Genomic DNA, 22,847 nt, shown 5'->3' with positions numbered 1-22,847 from the left:
ACCTTTGAAAGGTTTTATGACATGATATCAGAAAAATAGTGGCAGTTCTTGCCCAGATAGTAGTTCTCACACTGTATTTGAGGAGAAGACACATTTACTGAATGCACCGCTGGAAGCAGAGCAGAGACGTCAGCTGGTATATCTGGTTTGCTGATTTATGATTACATGTGAACATCATTGACCTGTAATTGGAATTACCTTTTATTGGTGCTAAGAAAAAGACACTCATCTGACACAAGCCCAGACATTGTGCTCTTGTGTAACCAACAGTTGTCGCTGCTCACCTGAGACACATGGCCCCCAGTGTGCATTCAAATACAATGACTGTGAAAGAGGCTCCAAGGCACTCTGTGTCCACGGCATCTGTGAGGATCTAGTCCGCGTACAGCCTGGAGAGGTGGGTTCTTTCCAGACCCTGACTTCTCAGAGGGAGGAAGGGTCATTAGTCTGTCATCCTGAGTGACTGTATACAATCATGTCCCTGTGAGACCGTGGTGAGGAAGGGGACGAGAACAGAAAACTGAACCCAGAAGTTAAGGCTTCATTATATACATTTACTAAAATTTTTCTCATTCCTCCATGAATCTCTCTGTGAGATAGGACTGTCCCTTGGCCATGTGGGTGTTAGCAGTGACAGGACATGGATTCGCAAAAGGTCCACTCTTGTCAGCAAGATGCACTTCGAAGGAGTCTGGATTTTTTTACTGGTCCCTGTGACTGCTGCAGACTCTGTGAACCCACTTCCCTGAGTGCCCCGAGCTCTAGGTCCTGACAACCTTGACTCCTGACCCTAAAGGTCATGCAGTCCCTGTTGCTTGGCCTTGCATAAGACCTACAGGTCTCTATTTTTAGTTCTATTTTTTTTCTACTTATGTGATGGAAAATGGTTCCCCTCCAATGATGGTGGATGGGAGGGGCAGGAGAGCCTTGCAAAAAGGAAACAAACAATATTGGTTTTCCAAGGTCTGTGCCTACATGGGTGTTTTTCCCTCTAAAAACACCACAGGCTGAGTTGATTGACTTTAATTATATTGACTTACAGTCCTCAATTGTTGTTGCTCTTTCCCTGGCATCTTTGGGGCAAATGAATGGTTTCCCTTACTCTGAAATAAAGATGTTTTTCTTTTTGCATGGTCTGGTCTAAATGCTTAATCATATGGGAGGAAAGGAGAAGCCATTCAATCAGCCTTATGGAAATGAAAGTTAGAGGATAAACATGTAGAGGCTTGGTGAGATTTTCAAAGCTTTTCTTGCTCATTTCCCTGATTGTCTTTATTCACACCTTGTCACCCTGCCAGCCCAAGTACAGCTGCATCTGCGATGCTGGTTGGATGTCCCCACAGAACAGTTCTGCTTGCACAATGGACAGAGATGAGTGCAGCCTATGGCCTAAGCCTTGCTCAACACTTGTGCAGTGTTTCAACACTCCAGGCTCTTTCTACTGTGGGGCCTGTCCCACAGGTATGTGAGCATGTCTGCAGCCAGCCAGAGGCACCATACTTGTTCTGCGTGTCAGCCGGGCAAGCTGCCCGAACCAATTTCCTTCCACTGCTGAAAGATAAGAAGACCGTTATTAGGAGGTGCTCTAATCCAGTCCCGTGTCCTGTTTCACTAACTCCTACTCCAGACCATCTTCCTGCTTTAACAATTCAACAACAGGAGTGGGAGGTTTGTCCCATCCTGTGCTAGAGTCAGACACTGGGGGCAGGGTTAGCCATAGTTTGTGATGTCAAACATTTTATGTTGCTGTCAACTGACTAGGCAAGATCAAAAGACGTGCTCTAGTTCCACCTTTCCTATTAACCAGATATTTGTAAACTTGGGCAAATTATTTGCCTCTTAGTGTCTCCACTAGAGTTCAGTAGTTATCATCATTAGAAATCCCAGGGCCTTGCTGTAAATTGGGATGTCCAGCTCCATCATAGATGTACAGGGACCAAATCTCCAGGGAAGGTCAAATGTGGAGTCACTAAAAACATGGACCCTGGACTCATAGACTGCCTGGGTTTGAGTCCAAGCTTCATCCCTTACTATGTAGGACCACTATCACTCTTTTAATGCATATTTGTAGTCCACCTACTCTGAGCAAAGCGTGCTGGGTACATTGGTAACAAGCAGAGCTCAGAGAATTTAAAGTCTTATCTGCACTCCTTGGGTGTTCTTAGAAAGTAGAGCACAAAGAGAATATAATAATAGCTCTTCTTTTATGGAAGTGTCATTAAGGCACTGTGCTTGGCAATTTTTAATTCTTGCAGCTAAAACAAAAACGAGAAATGGTAGCAAATTGTATTATTCCCATTTTAAAATATAAGAACCTGAGGCTTAGAGAAGGTAAACGACTTTCCCAAGATCACATAGCTTATCGTCAGCCAGCATCCACCTCAGGTCTGCCTGACTCTAGATCTGAGCTGTGTGGCTGAAGACTCTGCTGTTCTAATTCACCTAGAACCCCGCCCCCTGTTGCTTTATTTAGTGACTTTTGGATTAGTGAATTCATGTAAAATGTTTGAAACATTCTTATAGTTTTGATCATTTGAATTACAAGTAATAAAATTCATAACAAATGAATAAAACAGAAATGTTTAAAGTAATGTGACATTTCCTTGTTTAAACTCCAGTCTTCTGAAGAGACCACTGTTAACAATTTGTCCTCATTCCTCTTCTGCCTTGCCCTCCGCTCATACAAAAACACAGACACATATGCAAGTTAAAAAAAAAAAATTCTTTCCCCAAATTGGGTTCAATCACACTCTGCGTATTATCCTAAAATATTTTTGTATTTTTCATTCATTATTTTTACATGTGTGTTTATGTAGTTTGTAGTATTTCAGTGGTATAGATGATTCATAATGTAATCAGCTACACCCCTATTGACCATTGAGAATTTTTTCCCCATTAAATGATGCTGCAATGGACATAATCTTGCCTATATCTTTATATACTGGCAGTTTTATCACTGTAGAATACATTTTAAGAAGTGGAATTTGTAGTCAAAAGGTATGTATTTTAAGAAATTCAAGGAATACTGCTAGATCTCTTTTCAAAGAAGTTATTAGTTTAACTTCTGATTAACCAGCCTATAAGAGTACCCCATTTGCCCACCTCTTTGCCAGAATTTGATTCTAAAAATTTAAAACAGTTTTTGCAAGTCTGATAAGTACAGTATGTCTCATTTTAATTTATAGTTCCTTATAGTAAAACCAGTTTTTTAAATAGGTTATTGACCATTTGCTTTTCTTCTTTATTGACTCATCCATAGAGCTAACTTTTCAAATCTTATTTTTCTAGGCTGGCAAGGAAATGGATATGATTGCAAAGATATCAATGAATGTGAGATCAATAATGGTGGTTGTTCTGTGGCTCCACCTGTTCAATGCATGAATACACCTGGATCTTACCACTGCCAGCCCTGTCCACCAGGTACTATACTAAATTTCCTGATTCCATTACAGGCAAACCACACATTTGAAAATAGAACCTTTTCCTCTATTTTAGATGACTTCCATCTAAGGAGAGAAACTGAATAGTTGGGAAAGTTTTACTTAACTTATAGATTCACGGCACATTAGTACAGCTGTATTATATGAAAGAAATAAAAAAGGTTGAATATCCAAGGAAAATAACAAACATTTAAAAACTGTGAAATAGCCTACTGAGCTAATGCAGAATTTGAAAAATTTTATCTGTAAATCATAGACCTACACTCCTACAAATAAGTTATTAATATAATGTGTACATGAGTGGCTTTACATATAAGGTTTACTAAATAACAGGCATCATAGTAGGTATGATGTAATATATGTTAGTTTTCTCTCTCTTCTGGAAATAAGTCATTACTACTATTCTCTAATCTAAATTGAGTTACTATCCAGGAAGTTCAAAGTGTTCTAAGGGATTAACTGAAACACTATATGTTTCATTAACACAAAACAACAGTACTTTGGACTTCTACAGTAATTTAGCTCTAAGATCATCAAGTCGCTGTAATTAAAAAATGTAAACTTTTTTAGTGTCAGCACTTTCTAAATCTACAAGTAGTTTCATACATCCTTTTATCTTTATTTTTTTAATTTTGTAAGTAAAAACAACCAACAACATTGTTTTTGAAATTAGGTTCCTATTTTTTGTAGTCCTTTTTCTTAATTATGTAATTTTTTTTATGGCATTTTAATATACACCTTTTCTGTTTGGTGATAGAGGCTCCCAGGTGGGTCTGGTTTGTGATATTTGACTCTCAGATTGGGATTCTTCTTCTTGAGTATCCTTAATGTTGTTTGTCACACCCCTGCCCTCGCTGTGATCAGGGTACCAGGGTGACGGAAGAGTGTGCACTCTCACAGACCTCTGCTCAGTCAATAACGGAGGCTGCCACCCACATGCGTCCTGCTCCTCGGTTCTAGGTAACGACTCCTCTCTCCTGCGTTGGGGTACTTTAATATGACCTTATAAAACAAATCAACTTTTTAAAACCGAATTTCTCTATCCTCAAAATTCTTATTTTGATCTTCAAACCAAAAATTAATCCATGGTATAATATATACATTGGTATTTTTAAAAATGCAACGGACTGTGCTCTTTATGATCTATTCTAATTTAGCAATTATTCTCCAAGATAATTAAGTCAGCTAAGTAATTCATTATTTTATTTCAGCAAGCAGGAAGGTGAAAAGGAAAGAGGGTGGACATGTCCACTTCCTTTAAGGACACTTTTATTTCTGTGCCATTGGCCAGGACTGAGCACGGTGGCTAACCCTGGCTGCAAGGGGGACTAGGATATGTAGTCTTTATTTCAAGTGCTCATGCCCCCAATTAAATTAAAGAATAAGGAAGGGAAAAATGGAGCTCGGGAGATAATCAACAGTGTCTGCAATGCTGTGTAAAAGAAGCTTCAACTCCTATAATTTTTAAAATGTATATTACTTTGCTAAACTTCTCTCAGAAATGTTGTATCAATTTATATACTCACCAACAGTGTATGAAAATAAACATTTACACCACCATTAACAATAATGGATACTATTGTTATTTTTAATTTAATCTATTTTATAGGTAAAATTTTGACTAAATTAAAATTTAGCTTTTGATTACTGGCCATTTTTTTCTATGTGTTCATGTCTTCTGTTCATCTGCTATCTTATTGATTTGTAAAATTGCATTATGTACTGAGGACATTATTTCATTATCTGTCTTATATTTCACATGTATTTTATTCTGGGATGTTGTTTTTATTTTTTCACTTTATAGCTGTATTTTCTGTTTAGAAGTCCAAAATTTCATGCAGTTAAAAAGGTAACTATTTTCTCCACCTTAAAATTAGGCCTTCCCTACCAAACAAACCCTTTAAAAATATTCAGGTATTAATACATGTTATTTTATATTTTTATTTATTTTGTTTTATTTGTATTTATCTTAAAAATTAAGATCTTTGATCTTTTTAGGATTTATTTTCATCAATAGCATCAAACAGAGATCTAGCTTGCTATTTTTGTCCAAATGGGTGACTGGCCCCCAGCTCTATTTATTGAATAATGTATCATACATTTTGTTATTTCAAAATACCAGTTTTATTTTCACTAACATGTTACGTAAATGCCCATATATAAAAGAATACATATATATATACACACTTGTGATTATTTAAATGTTTATTAAATGATTAACAAAATACTAATGTAGTTAGGAGCATGAATTTTAGAATAAGACTTCTGGAATTTTGACTTTCCCCTGGGCGCTGCCATATTCTAGCTTTGTCTCATCTGAGTGGGGATAATAATAGTACCTACTTGAGAGGATTTAGTTAATATATGTACAGTGTTTGCAACAGATGCGATCATCACACTAATCCTCTTTTCTGCTGTCAACCGCTGCATGATGAGAAACTCCCCTTGTGCTTAGTGTACCTCACATTTGTGCACAGCCATGGCGTATGGATCAGTGTCACTTTGTATATAAAGTATTGAAAAAATGTTATGCCTTTCTTATTTTTAAGATAAAAATAGAAAAATAAAAATTCTAGTATATTCTCCTTATACCGTGTCTTGCCTGCCCCTAGAGACTTTGATGATTTCTTGTCTAGACAAGAGACCCTGAGTTTTGTTACTGGATTGGAATCGGGAGACCTGTGTTTACACTTTCATTTTTATTTCTGAACAGGTTCCTTACCTCTCTGTACTTGTCCCCCGGGATATACTGGAAATGGTTTTGGCCCAAACGGATGTGTGCAGCTCAGTAATATTTGCCTGAGTCGTCCCTGTTTAAATGGACAATGCATTGTGAGTCCTTCAATCTTGCTGAGGAGATAGAGAATAATTTTAGTTTCACATCTACGCAATATATTTTCTGTGATTTATTAATTTTAAGGTAATTATTAAGCTTAAGGTAAGGAACTATCAATAAATTTCATATGAAAGGTAGGTAGTAACTTTAGTTGCCAGGAAAAACAATTGAGTTACTTTTTTCTCTCAGTGATTTACAAAGTAGTAAAACAAAGCCTATACAGTTTGTTCCAAATAGATCCAAGTGATACTTCAATACGTAGCGGTCACCATTTAAATGAATTAGCACAGGTTAGGCTACTGGAAGCTGCTTGTGGCTCAACGCCTTCTGCATGTATCACTTGGCATCACTTTCCTTTATTATTTGTGTAGATTAGAATTTATTGTCTATCCATTTGTTTTGTGGCATTGTTTTTTCTTTCCTTAGGAAACAGTCTCTGGTTATCTTTGTAAGTGTGAACCAGGTTGGGCTGGTATCAATTGCACAGAAAACATCAATGAGTGTCTGAGCAACCCCTGTTTGAATGGGGGAACATGTGTAGATGGTATTAATGCTTTCAGTTGTGAATGCACACATTTCTGGACTGGATTTCTCTGTCAGACTCCTCAGCAAGGTATGCTCAGCATTTCTTATACCACAGATGCTCACAGCTTAAAATTATCATAATTTAATGAATCATACTGCAGATTTCTCTACTGAACATACTTCCTTGCCTAATTGCTCAAGTGCTTAGAACTAAGTGTTTCTTTGCAGAAACTTTATAGAATTCACAAGATAAATATATATTGTAATTTTAGCCAGAGGTCCTTTCCTCAAAGAAAATATTTGCCATTTTCATTATATCCATTCTGAAAACAAAATATGCTAAGATATTGTAGTTTTCTAAGTTTGAGTTTTCTCTAGAGCAGCCATTTAATTTCCTTATAATATTCCACTTAATCATGTTACTCTTCTGCTTTAGAAAATACTGGATTCCCCTTTCCCTGTTAAATAAAGATTGAGACTGTTTTTCAATTATCTGCTATGACCAGGCCTCATCAATCCCTCTTAGCTTATTTTTCAGTAGTTCTTTAAAAATACTTTCTCTTAACCCAGACATCTTTCCTTACTACCTGACCCCATGGGCTTCCATGAATATTTTTGCCTTGTTCCTTTATTCCAGATATTTCTTCCCCCAAACTTCTCCAAATGTATCTGACCCTCAAGAGTGTATCACATTCAACCTTCACCATAAAGCTTCTTATAACCTCTCCACCCCTCACTTATTACTCCTGATTCTGAATCAGCACATTTACTGAGACTTCATTGTGTGTTGCACACTGTGGTAGACCCTGTGGAGAAACACAAAAGCATGAAGTACTGTCTCCACATATTAGCTGCTTATCTTCCAGTTGAAGAGACAAGACTAATACAAGATGGCAGAGAAGAGACAAGAACTAAAGATAAGAACTAAATTGTGTGGGGTCAAGTATCGCAGAGGTAGAGAGAATGGGAAGCAGAGAGAATACACAGAGGCTGGAAGTTCACGGCAGAGATGAGGAGACATGAACGGGACTTTGAACAAGAAGCGAGAAATGGGTGGATATCCAAGGAAAAGGGGGATGGGAGAAGAAAGAATGGCAAGGCTTTGTCTCTAATGTTAATTACTCATACTTTTCTAGATAGTTCATCAGCAGGGTTGCCTAGCCTCTTCCTCTGTGGAGTCTCTGAAAAGCATGGTTCACCTTCTTTTCCTTTGCAGTTTGTGGAGGGTCCCTCTCAGGGGTGAATGGAAGCTTCAGCTACAAGAGCCCTGATGTTGGTTACATTCATGACGTTAACTGCTTCTGGGTAGTCCGAACTGAGGAGAGAAAGGTAAATGTAGTGTTTCCTGTTCAATGTAGGTTTCATTTATATATGCATCTGTAATATGCATGTATATTACATAAAATACATACAGTGATAATTCATCCTTCTTGTATGGAGGATTTACTAAAGGTCAGGCTTTGGGCTAGGCAATTGAAGTGCCTTTCTCTAATCTTACAGTAACTCTTTGAAATAAGGAATAGTATCCTTATTTTATAGATGAGAATGGAAACTAAGAGAAGTGTACTAGATTTTTTAAAACACTCATTAGCTGTTTGGTAATTGGACTGGTCGATTTCAGTCTTTTGTTTCCACAGTTCATGCTTTGTCCAGTATGGGTGATTCTCTACATGGATGGGCTAACTGCGAGTCAGTGATTTGTAAGGGCAGGTTCTTTCTGAGACAGTAGTGTTTGAAGATGATCACTCAATAATGATGATTATTATGTAAAAATGGGAACTGCTGTTAAGAGGATTTTCTTATCAGTATCTTCTCTGGGCCATTGCATGTGCCAATGTCCTATGGCAACTTTTCCACAGACTATATTATTGTATTTTTAACTATAATAATCTTCAAAGACAGGAATTATCTACATATCCTCATTTTACATATAAGGAAATGGAGCCTAGAGCAGCTGAGAAACTTATCCAGGGGCATGTGGTTTGTAAGAGGCATGTAGTCACTTGAACTCAGGCCATTCAGCATCGCTGATTCTGAACCTGAACTGCTGCATGAACAATCTTCAAATTAACATCTGAGCCTGAGGTTTTTAGTGTTTTTGTCTCCAATATTTACTATTCAACTTTCCCAAATATTTATTTTCAGCCAGTTCTTAGGCTCATTGAAATGAAGATGTACTTCTGAACAGATAAGATTTTCGCTTGAAATCCTATTAACTTTTTTCAACAGTATTGTAGAGGTCATTGTACAAGGTCAGGAAACAATTTTTTTCTGTAGAGGGAGGACTCTTTGGGGCCTGGTAACCTACAATAGAATAAACTCAAAAATCAATTTCCCAGTGAGTGTGTTATGTGAGTTTCCTTCCTTCCATTTAGTTTTTAAGAATTCTATTTCCTGACATTGAAAACAATTTTTCTTCAGAAAATTTTGTGAAAAAATTTTGATATTTTAATACATTTTAAAGAAAATGTATGCTGTTTTTCTTGATTGCTGTGATTCTATCTTTTTATTCCCAACACAATTTACATATTATAATGGAAATTATGTAGAAATCAGGATAGTTCAATTTATGAACATTTATTTATTTTTATTGAAAATGCTTCAAGGGCAAACATGATGTCATGCTATAAAGCAGATATTAAAAATACCCTAGCATGTATTTTAAAATATTATGATACCCTTTTTCATTAGTTGATGCTGTTGTGGTTTTAAATCATAATGGAAATTAAATACAACAGCCTTCTTTTGGTTGTTTGTTATACATGATGTTGTTAGTACGAAATCTTTCATATGTAATTAACTATATTACTGTATTTTTCTGTGTATTTTAACATTTTAACTTGGAGACACGCGTTTGTGTTTATTTTCTCCTACTTGTATGCTCAGAACTCTTCATATTACCTTTGCCCATTCTCTGCTCTCATTACTAATCTCTTATGATATGTAACCACTGAAGACTGCAGACTTCACACATGCCTACACCATGCCTACTCAGTCTATACTTGAGGTTGTCAATCTGGGCTGGGCATCAGCAGCTGGTTGAAAAGTTCAGAGATCCCTAAGAAATTGATATCTCTAGGGTCAGTGATGAACATCTGGTGTGAGCTAAATGTTTATTCAGGTGATCAAGGTATAAAGTCTTGTGAATGGTAATATTAGTCAATTAAATTTAATTCAAGGTAAATTTTTCAAGTGTCCAATGTATTTCACTGATTTGGAAGCATTTGTTTAATGGATTTAACAGTTTAAAGGAATGTAGGTAAATCTATTTCATTAACCCATTGGAATTTGAAGTTTCAGTGATGCTAAATGAATCAACTCTAAGAGATCTCTGTACAACATAGTACCTATAGTTACTAATATGGTATTTTGCTCTTTAAAATTTGTTAAGAGGATAGATTACATTCTTATTATAAAAAAGTAAGAGAGAGAGATAGAGAGAGAGGAACTCAGAGTGTTGGTTATATCTATCATATTGATTGCTGTGATGGTTCCACTGGCATTTGCAAATTCCAAACTCTCATGAAATTTTCCACATTAAATATGTGCGGTTCTTTGTGTATCAATTATACCTCAATATAGCTGTAAAACCTATTTAATTAACATTAAGATTTTGGCATAATTGGCTGTATATCTGGGGGGAAAATAGGTGAAATTTTACCTCACACCAAAAAAAATTTTAAAAAATATATGTTGATATTAGTTGAAGATAAGTCTAAGCAATTTTTTACATAAGTCACTTTACCAGTAGAATTCTCATATGTATTATGGATAATTAGGACATTTTAGATATATCTTTTAAAAGTGACTCACTATAAATGCTTCCTAATTAGTGGGAGATACTTTAGAAGTAATACCGAAATGAAAAATAATCTCTTGTGACTTATATATTTTTAGGTGCTGCGAATCACTTTCACTTTTTTCCAATTAGACTCTGTGAGCAATTGTCCACATGAGTTTCTTCAGATTTATGATGGAGATTCCTCTGCAGCATTTCAGCTTGGAAGGTTCTGTGGCTCCAGTCCCCCTCATGAACTCCTCAGCAGTGACAGTGCTCTCTATTTCCATTTCTATTCTGAGCATTTAAGAACTGAGAGAGGCTTTACAATAAGATGGGAAACATGGCAACCTGGTAGGTATAAATATGGAGAAAAGTTAAGCAAAATATTGGGTTATTAAGTGTTTTTGATCAATATTTAACTTTTGGATACATTAGATATTTGAAAATCCAGTGTTAGATAATATTTTTATAATTATTTTTCTATCAAATAAATCTATAATCAATATGTATTTGATTTTGTGTTCAGAAATAAGAAAATGTGGATGAGATGGGAGAGATTAAAAACAATGAGTATTATTGGGTCCCTTATAAAATTACTGAACAGCATTTTTATAAGCTTAACTAGTAAATTGCTGCAGGGATGTTATTGAGGACACTGACCACTACTTCACTTAGTATTTCTTAATGACTAACTGATCATTTGTTTTTTGTTGTATTTTTGGTTTTGGTGGCCTGTTTAAAACACTTTTTTTTTTCAATATGATATTTTTAAACATGAAGAATAGGAAAAACAGTATACCAAAACTCCAATTCATTTATCAATAAATATATAGAACTATTTCTCAGATTTTGCTTTCTTTTTTTTTTTCTATTGGTTTATCTGTCCTTACACCACATTGGCTTAATTACTGAAGTTTGAAGTCTGGTTGTATAAATTTTATTACTTTTAAAAATGTGCTAGGTTCTTTACATTTCCACATAAATGTTAGAATAAACTTATTAATTTCCTCTAACAATCTCCTAGGAATTTGTTGGCATTGCATTGAGTCCATAATCAACTTGGAAAGAAATGACTTCTTAAAGATTTTGACCATATCAATCTGTGAACTTGGATTATTGCTATATTGATATAGATCTCTTTTAATTTATTTTAGCAACGGTTTATGATTTCAGTGTTTACTTCTTCCACATCTTTTGTTATATCTTTTAGCTATTTGATATTTTATTTTATATTAAATGACATTATTTTTCTAAGATTTAATTTTCCATTTGTTTTTAGTATACTTATGTTCTCCCTATTATAAATGAGGTTGAGCATCTTTTTATATGTACAGTATTTTAAAAGTCATTTGAATTTTTTCAGTGAACTCTGCTTATATCTCTATTTTTAAAAAACCTCTTCATATATTAGGGATTTAATTCTTTGCATTTTTCCCAGTTTTTCATTAACATTTTACTTTGCTTATGGTGTTATATATATACTTTTACCCATATGATGGATTGAGCGTCGGCCTGCGAGCTAAGTGTCGCTGGTTCGATCTTCCAGTCAGGGCACATCAGAGAAGGAAAACTCTGACTCCAAAAAACCTCCGCTGCCTTGCGGCATACCTCTTCAGGGGAAAGGCTAAGGGAGTAAACCCTGACAGAAAATCCGGAGCCGGAGTCCCTAAGGCGGTTTGACGTTGTAGTCAACACCGGCAACTCCTGCGGCGCACCTGAAGCCAAGCTGTATTGACTCCGTCTTTCCCTTGGATCCTTCAGCTGCGAAGAGAGGGGGGGTCTGCTGCATGGGCAACAGCAGACCCTCCATATCACCCTGCCCAGGCTCTGTAGCTTCAGCTTCACTGGAGAGGACACTCCAGCGTCATCGCAAGATGTCGATTCAACACGGGAGGAGACAGATACCGTGCCACTCCCGAGTCGGACTGCACAACCATTCTTGGCGGTGCAGATAGACTCTTAAGAAGCTACACCATTGTCTCTCGAGATGGACGGCTGCCGGCGACCCATATGATGATGTTTTAAATAATAAGTTTTGAAAAAGTCTCTTTATCTGAGCAACTGAGATGTATTCTCATTATAAACAGTGAGAATCATGTAACTAATTTGTTTCATTTTTTGCCTTGGCAACACAAACGTTGTCTAAATAACCTGCATAATTACATAAATCTCATATCTTGCATATTTGAAATGTCATCATATTTTCTTATTTTCTAATTATGTATGCAGCAGTCTAGATTTATATTTAGTGTTTTTATGTTTTGATTTTGCAGTAGCACTTCTAATAAGCCCCCTTCAGTGTTCTGTTAAATAATGTGGTTATTAATAAAAAAAAGATTCTTCCTGTCATTGGCAAGCAACTTTGCAGGGCTGGTGGGCTGTAGTGGAGATGGTCATGAAGTGGATCAGCAAGTCCAGCCCAGTCCTTCACTTGCTCCACCTCTTGGCAAGTGGCTCAACCACTACAGACATTTGAATTTCTTCACCTGTGAAATGAGTGTTTTAACAATATCTTAGTGTTAAGAAACCTCAAATGAAAATTATGTGGTGCTAAAGTATTTTAATGATCTGGTTTGTAGAAAGACATAGGGACTGACAGAATTTTCAGAATTTTTAAATAATTAATGTACGGCCCTGACTGATGTGGTTCAGTGGGTTAGCATTGTCCCAGAAACTAAAAGGTCATAGGTTCGATTCCCAGTCAGGGCACATGCTTAGTTTGTGGGCCAGGTCCCAGCTGGGGGCATGTGAGAGGCAGCTGATCGACTGATGTTTCTCTCACACGTTAATGTGTTTCTCCCTCTTCCCCTTTCTCTAAGAACAAATAAATAAAATCTTTAAAAAACATTAAATTTCTCTCAACATTAAAAAAGTGAATCTATCATCCTATTGTTCATTCCTCAGCTCAGCACTATGTTAAATCATATAACTATATGGTGGCTGATAAGTATAAGGCTCAATGCATGGGTAATTTGTTTACTTATTAATGTTTATGACTTTATCAAACCCGAGGACTGAAAGTTTTGTTTAAGACTACACATAGTTATTTAAATAAAGCAGGTTTTCTCCCGGCAAGGTCTATGATAATTCTCCATGAATTATAACTTGTACACAAATGTAAAGTTATTGTTTTTTTTTTTTTTTAGAATGTGGTGGTATACTGACTGGTACTTATGGATCTATTAAATCTCCGGGATATCCTGGGAACTACCCCGCGGGAAGAGATTGTGTCTGGAAAGTTATAACCAGCCCTGGCCTTCTGATAACGTTTACTTTTGGGACCTTGAGTCTAGAGCACCATAATGATTGCAGCAAAGATTATCTTGAGGTAAACAATTACATTTAGATAGATCTTACTATAATATAATTAGAATGCAGGGAACTATGGTTTGGTGATACCCATGGATGACCACAATTTATTAGCAATAGTTGAATGTATTCTTCAATAAGTAGCTAATGTCTAAGCCTTGCTAAATCTTCTTTCTTAATTGTGCCAGATTGTTACTTCTTCTGAGTTCCATTTGAATCTGTGAAAGAGACTACCTTGCTTGCTCCTGTCATTTACTGGAAGCTCAGAGCTCAGGGAATAGTATCATTAATGAAATAATCACTACACAATGGCTATCTTCTCCAGTGCAGAGTCAAACCTTCAGTTGTTTGTGGTAAACTACTATGGTATTTCACAAATTGACCATAGTGTTCCATTAAAAAAAAAACAGTAGTGATAGTGCTGAAATGAATTGACAAAGGATGAGCCTTGCTGGAATATATTGAATAATTGTCATTGGGAGTAGTGGAGTCAGCCTGTGTCCCTCCTGCTTATCATTAGTAAAAGATTAAAATATGGAAAAAGAAAAGGCTGTTATAGTCTAATGCCATATGCATATCGGTATATAAAAAATGTGCTCTCCATTGTAGACTGAAAGATCATTGAGAAGATTGAGTTCTTATGTTGTTCCTGTCTTATCACCGTAAATCTTAGTACCCTTTGCAGTAGTGACAAAAGTCAATATGCTTTTCCAAGTCCATTAGAGAAGAGTGTAATGCTATGGAATTATTCATAAAGGTTAGAAGGATGTGGATGTCAAATAGGGATCTTCACAAGTTAAAGCCATTAGTAATTTAGCAGTTGTAATGGATCTGAAACCTTTGGGAATTACTGGAAGATCTACCTCTCCCTGGAAAATTTCATGAACATAATCTTTTGAATGTTGACATTAAAGTGAACTTTTTTGAAATTAACTTTCAATAAATTTTATCAAATTAAAATTAGGAGCATCTTTTCACTTCTATATATTAATTCAGATACTCATAATAGAAAGTATCAATTACCCTGACAATATTTGAATGCCTCTCATTTCTCAAAAGGCTCTAATATTTCAAGGAATGAGTTAAATGTAGGAATAAAGTAATGCTGCCCTGTAACTGCTGACAACAGTAAAAGTAATTTGAACGGACAAAATTGGCCACATTAAGATATTATCCAGTCCTTTGCTGAGTTGGTGTTCTATGTAGTGCTGAATTTATAATTGCAACACAATTATAGAGAAGTTAACATGATTATTTAATAGATTAAAAACCAACAATTAAAAAAGAATTTGATTTCTAAGGTCACATCATTATTGTTATGGTACTTAATTACTATTAAAGTTGCATTTTAAAATTTTCATTAATCCATTTTTCTGTCATTTCTAATCTACTTCACTTTCTTTCCACCTCTGATCCTCCCTAAAGCTAGCTGTGAATCAGTTGATATTGTTGTCATTCCTTCTCCTATTTTATTTGTATATATTCATTTTCTTCTTTTAGATAACTAGGGACTCACAATTTCAAAACAAATAGCTGGGGAGAAAACCTAGGAAAGAAAACATTGAGATTAGTAACATTGTGAGAAAAATTCAAAGTATATGTCCAGCCTCTGAATTGAAATTCAGACAGAAGATAAGGCATCCGGAATGACGGAAGAAGCAGACTACCCTTTATTGAGCCCCAGGCTTATGGTAGATACATATGTGAATGGAAGACCTCCCAGCAACATCACTTCTAAATGACGGGTTTTCTGAAATTGATGTACAAAATTATTCGGTTTGTTAAAATCTGACCATTAAAGCTTAATCATTTTTTTTTTTTTTTTTTTTTTTTAAGATTCGAGATGGTCCTTTGAATCAGGACCCTATTCTTGGGAAATTCTGCTCCACTCTGTCTGCTCCACCACTCCAGACCACAGGTCCCTTTGCCAGAATTCATTTTCATTCTGACAACCAGATTAATGACCAAGGCTTCCATATCACCTACTTAACATCACCTTGTAAGTAACCTGATAATGGGGAATATAATATGTATGTGAAGGACAGTGTTTTGCTTATACTGTTTTATTTTTTAGTGTGATAGTGCAGATGACTTACTTTCTTGACCAATAACATGTGTTTATAAACATTTATTTATAGTTCTAGATGTTCCTTTTTCTTTATCTTCCCAATGTTCTATTATCAATGCTATAATACCCCTCTTTTCCTAAATTATGAGGTCCATTTTATGGTAACTATGTGTGAGGTCCTTAAAAATAAATAATTTACACATCAGTTCCCTAGTTATTACTTAGTGTTTTGTTGTGTTAGATGTTGTTCATGAAAGAAATATAGTCTATTTTGAAATATGTCAGGTTTTATGGCTAGCATGCTTTTAATTTGCATTGATACTTAAAAAAAAAAAACAATAAGGCACCAACAAATACAACAACAAAAACAATGAAGTGCTCTATGATTTTTTAAAGTATATTTTATTGATTATGTTGTTACAGTAGCACAACTTTTTCCCCCTTTGCTCCCCTCTGCCCAGTACCCCCCCTTCCCTCTATGAATCCCACTCCTCTTAGTTCATGTCCATGGGTCCTGCATATAAGTTCTTTGGCTTCACCCTTTCCTATATTACTCATAACTTCCCGCTTTCTATTTTGTACAAACCGATTATGCTTCTTAGTCCCTGCACCTTTTCCCCAACTATCCCCCTTCCCCCTCCCAGCTGATAACCCTCCAAATGATCCTCCTACCTATGATTCTGTTCCTATTCTGGTTTGTTTAGTTGGATTTTGTTTTTATTTTCTAGATTCAGTTGAGAGTTGTGAGTTTGTTGTCATTTTAATGTTCATAGTTTTGATCTTCTTTTTCTTAAGTAAGTCCCTTTGACATTTCATATAATAATAGTTTGGTGATGATGAACTCCTTTAGCTTTACATTGTCTGGGAAGCACTTTATCTGCCCCTCCATTCTAAATGATAGCTGTTCTGGATAGAGTAATCTTGGTTGTAAGTCCTTGTTTTTCATCACCTTGAATACTTCTTACCAGTTCCTTCTTGCCTGCAAAGTTTCTTTTGAGAAATCAGCTGACAGTTTTATAGGCACTCCTTTGTAGGTAACTCTCTGCTTTTCTCTTGCTGCTTTTAAGCTTCTCTGTTTATCTTTAACTTTTGGCATTTTAATTATGATGTGTCTTAGTGTGGTCCTCTTTGGGTGTAGCTTATTTGGAACTCTTTGTGCTTCCTGGACTTGTATGTCTATTTCCTTAATGAAATTTGGGGAGTTTTTCTTCATTATTTTCTCACATAAGTTTTCCATTTCTTGCTGTTTATCTTCTCCTTCTGGCACCCCTATGGTTCGGAGGTTTGCACATTTAAAGTTGTCCCAGAGGTTCCTAAGTTTCTCCTCATTTTTTTCAGTTCTTGTTTCCTTATTCTGTACTAGTTGACTGTTTTTTCCTTCTTTATGTTCCAAATAATTGATTTGAACCCTGGTATCCTTCCCTTCACCACTGGTTTTGTGTGGATTTTCCTCCGTTTCATTTAGCATAGATTTCACTTCTTCCGTTATGCATTTGCCATACTTAAGGATATCTGTCAAGTCTGTGAGCATCTTTATCACCAGTGTTTTGAACTCTGCATCTGTTAGGTTGGCTATTTCCTCGTTTGTTAGGTTGGCTATTTCCTTGTCGCTTAGTTCTTCCACTGGAACCTTGACCTGTTCCCTGTTTTGGGCCATACTTCTCTGTCTCCTCAACTTGAGAGGCTCCTGTGTTTGTTTGCCTCTGTGTCTTAGGTAGGGCTGTTGCACCTGTTACATTGTAAGGGGTGGAGCCTTTGGTATTCCTAAGTATAGGGCGACCTGTTTCACCACGCTGTGGCGCTATACATGGGGGAGGGGTCCGAGAGAGAACAATGCCACTTGCCCACCACTCGCCACTTCTCCAGGCACCCCTCCCACTTCTGCATGGGACTGGTGCTTCTCCAGCTGCCACCCTGGCCATTGTCCCCAGAGTGGGTGGGTCCTCGAATACTCCAGGACGATGGGAGCTCTTTAAATAAGCAAACTCCACTGAGAGACTGGCAGTTTCCTACTCTGCCCCAACCCCAACTGGTTTGCACAGTCAGAAGCAATGAGACTTCATTTTCCCCAGCGCTGGGACTGTGAACCGCGTGGTCTGGCCTGATGCCAGGAGCGCTACCCAGGTGTCCCTTCTGACCTCCCAAAATGTGTGACTGCACCCTCCGCCAGACCACCACCGCTGCTGCCACTGCCGCCACCACACCGTGTCCTCTCCGCCCTGGCCCTGTCCCTCCCACCCGTCTGGATGAGCACCTCCTCTCCACATCTTCACTTGTTGGACCTCCATGCAGCTCGATTCCCTGGAAGCTCTGTTCGTCCCCAGCCTTGAGGCAGTTGCACTCCCCCTCAGCTATGGAGGGAGATGCAACATGTCTGTCTAGACCGCCATCATGGCCAGAAGTAAATGCTCTGTGATTTTTATTTTAAGGCTGTAGAAGATTTTGTTCTTAATATACCTTATTGTGTCTTGATGAAGATTCACAGGAAAAACATCATTTAAGTCTCAATATCAGAAAATTAACAATGAACATCTTTTTACTGGTTCCCTTTCTCTATTTACTTTGGCTTTAGGCTGAATCTACAGCTGACTTTCTGTAATTTCTGCAGTCCACACCTGTTTTCTGTGCGTATCAACTTTCCCATGACAGCATCTTGCTATTCCATATTCATTATTCTTTTAATCTGATTCATTTTTCTAGTTATGTATTTTATATTGTTATACGTATTTTATAAAAAGCCTCAGATCTTTTTGGAATGAAGGAGATGATAAACGTATTTAAAAAGCAATTTATAGAAGAGGATGTTAGATTGAAATTTAGATTACACATCTTGACACCTGTTTCTGTAGGTACTACATGGTTGTCACACGAATGCATGTCAAACTGAAAATGTTATAATCAGATAAAGTATATAAATATGTAAACCTGTATAGGGTGAATAAAGTGGGTATATGATTGTGTGTGTTTGTGTATAAGTTTTTGAAAATTGTACCTAATGCCTGGGAGCCAGAGGAATGTCCATCCACATGAACTTCTCTTTCTGTTCCCTTCTCTTCAGCGGATTCACCTTGCGGAGGGAACTACACAGATCCAGAAGGTCTTCTCTCTCTTGACTTGTCTGGACCTTTTACTCACAACAAACATTGCATCTATATCATAACGCAGCCCCTTGGTGAACAAATACAGATCAACTTCACCCATGTGGAGCTGGAAAGCCAGAGCGGCTGTTCTCAGAGTTACATTGAGGTAACTGTTAACTACTAGGAGGTGCTTATAGTGTTTTTCAATGTTTTTTTTTCCAGCCTACTTTTTAAAAAGTATATTTTATTGATTATGCTGTTACAGTTGTCCCAATTTTTGTTCCCTTTGCCCTCTTCTGCCAGGTACCCTCCTTCCCTCCAATAACCTTCCTCTTAGTTCATGTGCATGGGTCATAAATGTAAGTTCTTTGGCTTTACCCTTTCCTATATTATTCTTAACTTCCCCCTGTCTATTTTGTACCTACCAATTATGCTTCTTGGTCCCTGTACCTTTTCCCCAATTACCCCCCTTCCCCCTCCCAGCTGATAACCCTCCAAATGATCCTCCTACCTATGATTCTGTTCCTATTCTGGTTGTTTGCTTACTTTGTTTTTGTTTTGCTTTGTTTTGTTTTTATTTTAGATTCAGTTGTTGATAGTTGTGAGTTTGTAGTCCTTATAATGTGCATAATTTTGATCTTATTTTTTAAAATTAAGTTCCTTTAGCATTTTATATAATAATGAATTGGTGATGATGAACCCTTTTAGCTTTACCTTGTCTGAGAAGCACTTAGTCTACCTTTCCATTCTCAATGATAGCTTTTCTGGATGGAGTAATCTTGGTTGTAGGTCCTTGATTTTCATCACTTTGAATACTTCTCACCAGCCCCTTCTTGCCTGCAAAGTTTCTTTTGAGAAATCAGCTGATAATTTTATAAGAACACCTTTGTAGGTTACTCTCTTCTCTTGCTGCTTTTATGATTCTCTCTTTATCATTAACCTTTGGCATTTTAATTATGATGTGTCTTGGTGTAGTCCTCTTCAGGTCCAACTTCTTTGGGACTCTCTCTTCTTCCTGGACTTGTATGTCTATTTCCTTTGCCAAATCAGGGAAGTTTTTTTTTTTCACTATTTTTTTTCACATAAGTTTTCAATTTCTTGCTCTTCCATTTCTCCTTCTGGCACCCCTCTGATTCAGATGTTGGTACACTTAAAGTTGTCCCAAGGGTTCCTAATCCTCTCCTCACTTTTTTCAATTCTTGTTTCTTCTTTCTGTTCTGGGTGAATGTTTATTTCTTCTTTTTGTTTCAAATCATTTGTTTGAATCCTGGCTTCCTTCCCATCACTATTGGTTCCCTGTATATTTTTCTTTATTTCACTTTGTATAAACTTCATTTCTTTCTTTATTTTGTTGCTGTACTCAATCATTTATCTGAGCATCCTGATTGTAAGTGTTTTGAACTTTGCATCTCTGTTTAATTTAGTTATTTTTATGGGGTTTTGTTCTGTTCTTTCTTTGGGCCATATTTCTTTGCCTTCTCAATTTGGCAGCCTCCCTGTATTTGTTTCTGTGTATTGGATAGAGCTGCCTTGAATCCATGTCTTGGTATTATGACCTAATGCAGTAGGTGTCTTGTAGGTTCCAGTGGCACAACCTCCCCTATCATCCAAGCTGGGTACTTCAGGTGCACCCTTTGTGTGGGCTGAGTACACCCTCCTCTTGTAGTTGAGCCTTGGTTGCTGTTGACAGACCAACAGGAAGGATTTACCCAGGCCAGTTAGCTGCAAGGACTGACTATGACTACCTACTACTAACCTTCCCCCTCCATAGAGGATAAGCTGTGTGGTGGTGTTCCTATGTGGTTTGTAACTATACACTATGTGTGCTGGCCCTGGCTTTCTCAGGTGGTGCAGACCAAGGTCAGCTCCCACCTGTGTTTTGCCCAGGGCACCATGCCTGAGCTATAAAGCAATCTGAGATGAATATTACTTGTGCTGGGCTTGGAGATTCCCAGGCAAAACCAAACTGTGAATCTAAGCTTTCTGCTTATAGTGCTGGGCCTGGAGCTCACTGAAGCCAGCTTATGCTTGTTTGATAGGGTTTAGGAAGTTGTGAAGCATAAGCCAAGACCAGCCATTCATATGGAAAAGCATGTTCAGTGGGCCAGTAAGTTGGGTGGGATGGAGTCCCTGGGGATCTCCAAGGCAGGTCATACAGTGCTAACCAGGTTAATTGAGTCTCAGATATGGCACCAGCTTGCTGTCTTTGTGGGGGAAGGGTTTAGAAAATAGCAATGGCCTCCATTGGCCTTGATGCCAGACACTTTAGTTTCTCCCTGTGTGCCACTGGTGCCTTTCACGCTGCTACCCCAGTGCTGGAGCTCTGAGGGAATAAGTCTGAGTAGGTGAGTCCATGTGTGGGTTATTTAAGAAGAACTGCTTGGGGCTTCAGCAATTTCTCTCCCCAACTCAATCCTCACTGGTTTTTGCAGCCAGAAGCTATGGGGACTTATCTTCCTGGAAGTGGAACCGTGGGCTGGGGGCCTGGTGTGGGGCTGGGACCCCTCACTCCTGAGATATCCCTCCTGAATTTTTATCCACTAAATGTGGGTGAGAGACCAGCCCATTCCATATCTGGGCCTCTCCTACCAGTCTGGATGAATGTGGTCTCTAATTCCATGGTTGCCAGGCTTCCATTCACTTTGATTTCTGATGGTTCTGGCTGATGGTTGTTCTATATTTTAATTGTAATTTTGATGTTGTGTGAAGCAGTGAGCCACATCCCTGTTGGCCTCCATTTTGACTGGATCTCCCTATTTTTAATGTTTTTATGTTTGGTAGAGCAGTGGTCTTCAAATGGTAGTTGGGCCAGCAGTGTCTAGCTCACTTAGATGACCTGAATGTTAGAAAAGCTATTCTATACACTATTTCAGACAAACTGAGTCAGAACCTCTAGGGGTAGGCCAGCCATCTGCCTTTTAACAGACCCTCAGGTAGTTCTGAAGCAGTCTAGAGTCTAAGGACAACTGTTCTAGAGAGTATGGAAGAATTTTCCAAAAACATATCTATGGATGGTGAAACAGGGAATTGGTGATGGAATAGCAAAGGACAAAAATGAAAGCTGACACAAGAAACATAAAAATCCTAAATTACAAGCCACTAAATTTGAGCTCTAATAACTAAGATGACTTCAAAGAAGTAAGAAAAATAGTATTTAGTAATGGCATATGGATTTCAGAGATCTTCCAGAACAATTTTATTTGTAAGAAAACTCAACCCAGAGGAGTAAAAGCATTTGCCCAAGTGAGCTAGCTAGTCAGTTGCAGAGAGCTAAGTGAAAGCATTGAAAAACTCTTATTTTAAAGTATAAATTTTTTTCATTGCTTCTGCTTACTGTCCTTCAGAAAACTTTAATTCTGATTTAAGTATGTGTAATAAATGTGACAAGAATTATCTGAAACAAAACAGTGGTTTCTCTTTGCCTGGCCTAGAATTACTTTTGCTTAATTCTTGATCAAGCTATAGATTAAAGTGCTGAGCAGGAGAAACAAAATACTTTTTACTGAACACAAACATTGTATATGAAGTCAGAGAGGCTTTGACAATTTTGCTTGCTCATGTAAGTTAGGCCAGTTAATTTTACTAGAAAAAACATATATAATCTCTTGTACTCTTTCCTCCTTCACATGTAGAGAAAGGAAACAAAGGATTTTAACAGCATATGATCAGGACTTAGCTGAAGAATAGAGTACATTGGCCATGCCACCACAGCAATGATTTTTAACCCAGAGATTTTTTTAATCTCAGATAGTGAGGTAAATGTGCATATTCATTTCAATTTATGTTTTCTAAAGTACATTCAAGTTTT

The 22,847-nt window shown here is 37.2% G+C and overlaps 1 protein-coding gene across 1 annotated transcript in view; it reads left to right on the top strand.

Annotated features, from left to right (window-relative positions):
- Window positions 1-22,847, top strand: part of CUBN (cubilin) — a 271,217-nt gene that overhangs the window by 11,652 nt on the left and 236,718 nt on the right. Inside the window, exons 7-17 of the mRNA XM_090268020.1 lie at window positions 271-397; window positions 1,299-1,461; window positions 3,289-3,420; window positions 4,305-4,400; window positions 6,154-6,272; window positions 6,703-6,889; window positions 8,018-8,130; window positions 10,699-10,933; window positions 13,729-13,910; window positions 15,728-15,890; window positions 19,018-19,205. Coding sequence (XP_090124146.1) covers window positions 271-397; window positions 1,299-1,461; window positions 3,289-3,420; window positions 4,305-4,400; window positions 6,154-6,272; window positions 6,703-6,889; window positions 8,018-8,130; window positions 10,699-10,933; window positions 13,729-13,910; window positions 15,728-15,890; window positions 19,018-19,205 — 1,705 coding nt within the window. The remainder of the gene's footprint in view (window positions 1-270; window positions 398-1,298; window positions 1,462-3,288; window positions 3,421-4,304; window positions 4,401-6,153; window positions 6,273-6,702; window positions 6,890-8,017; window positions 8,131-10,698; window positions 10,934-13,728; window positions 13,911-15,727; window positions 15,891-19,017; window positions 19,206-22,847) is intronic.

The sequence above is a fragment of the Furipterus horrens genome, unplaced genomic scaffold, assembly GCF_987537825.1.
Source record: "Furipterus horrens unplaced genomic scaffold, mFurHor1.1.pri manual_scaffold_2, whole genome shotgun sequence".
In the NCBI taxonomy this organism is placed as follows: Eukaryota; Metazoa; Chordata; class Mammalia; order Chiroptera; family Furipteridae; genus Furipterus; species Furipterus horrens.
The sequence above is the reverse complement of the archived record's forward strand: the minus strand, read 5'-3'. Positions and strand labels throughout refer to the sequence as shown.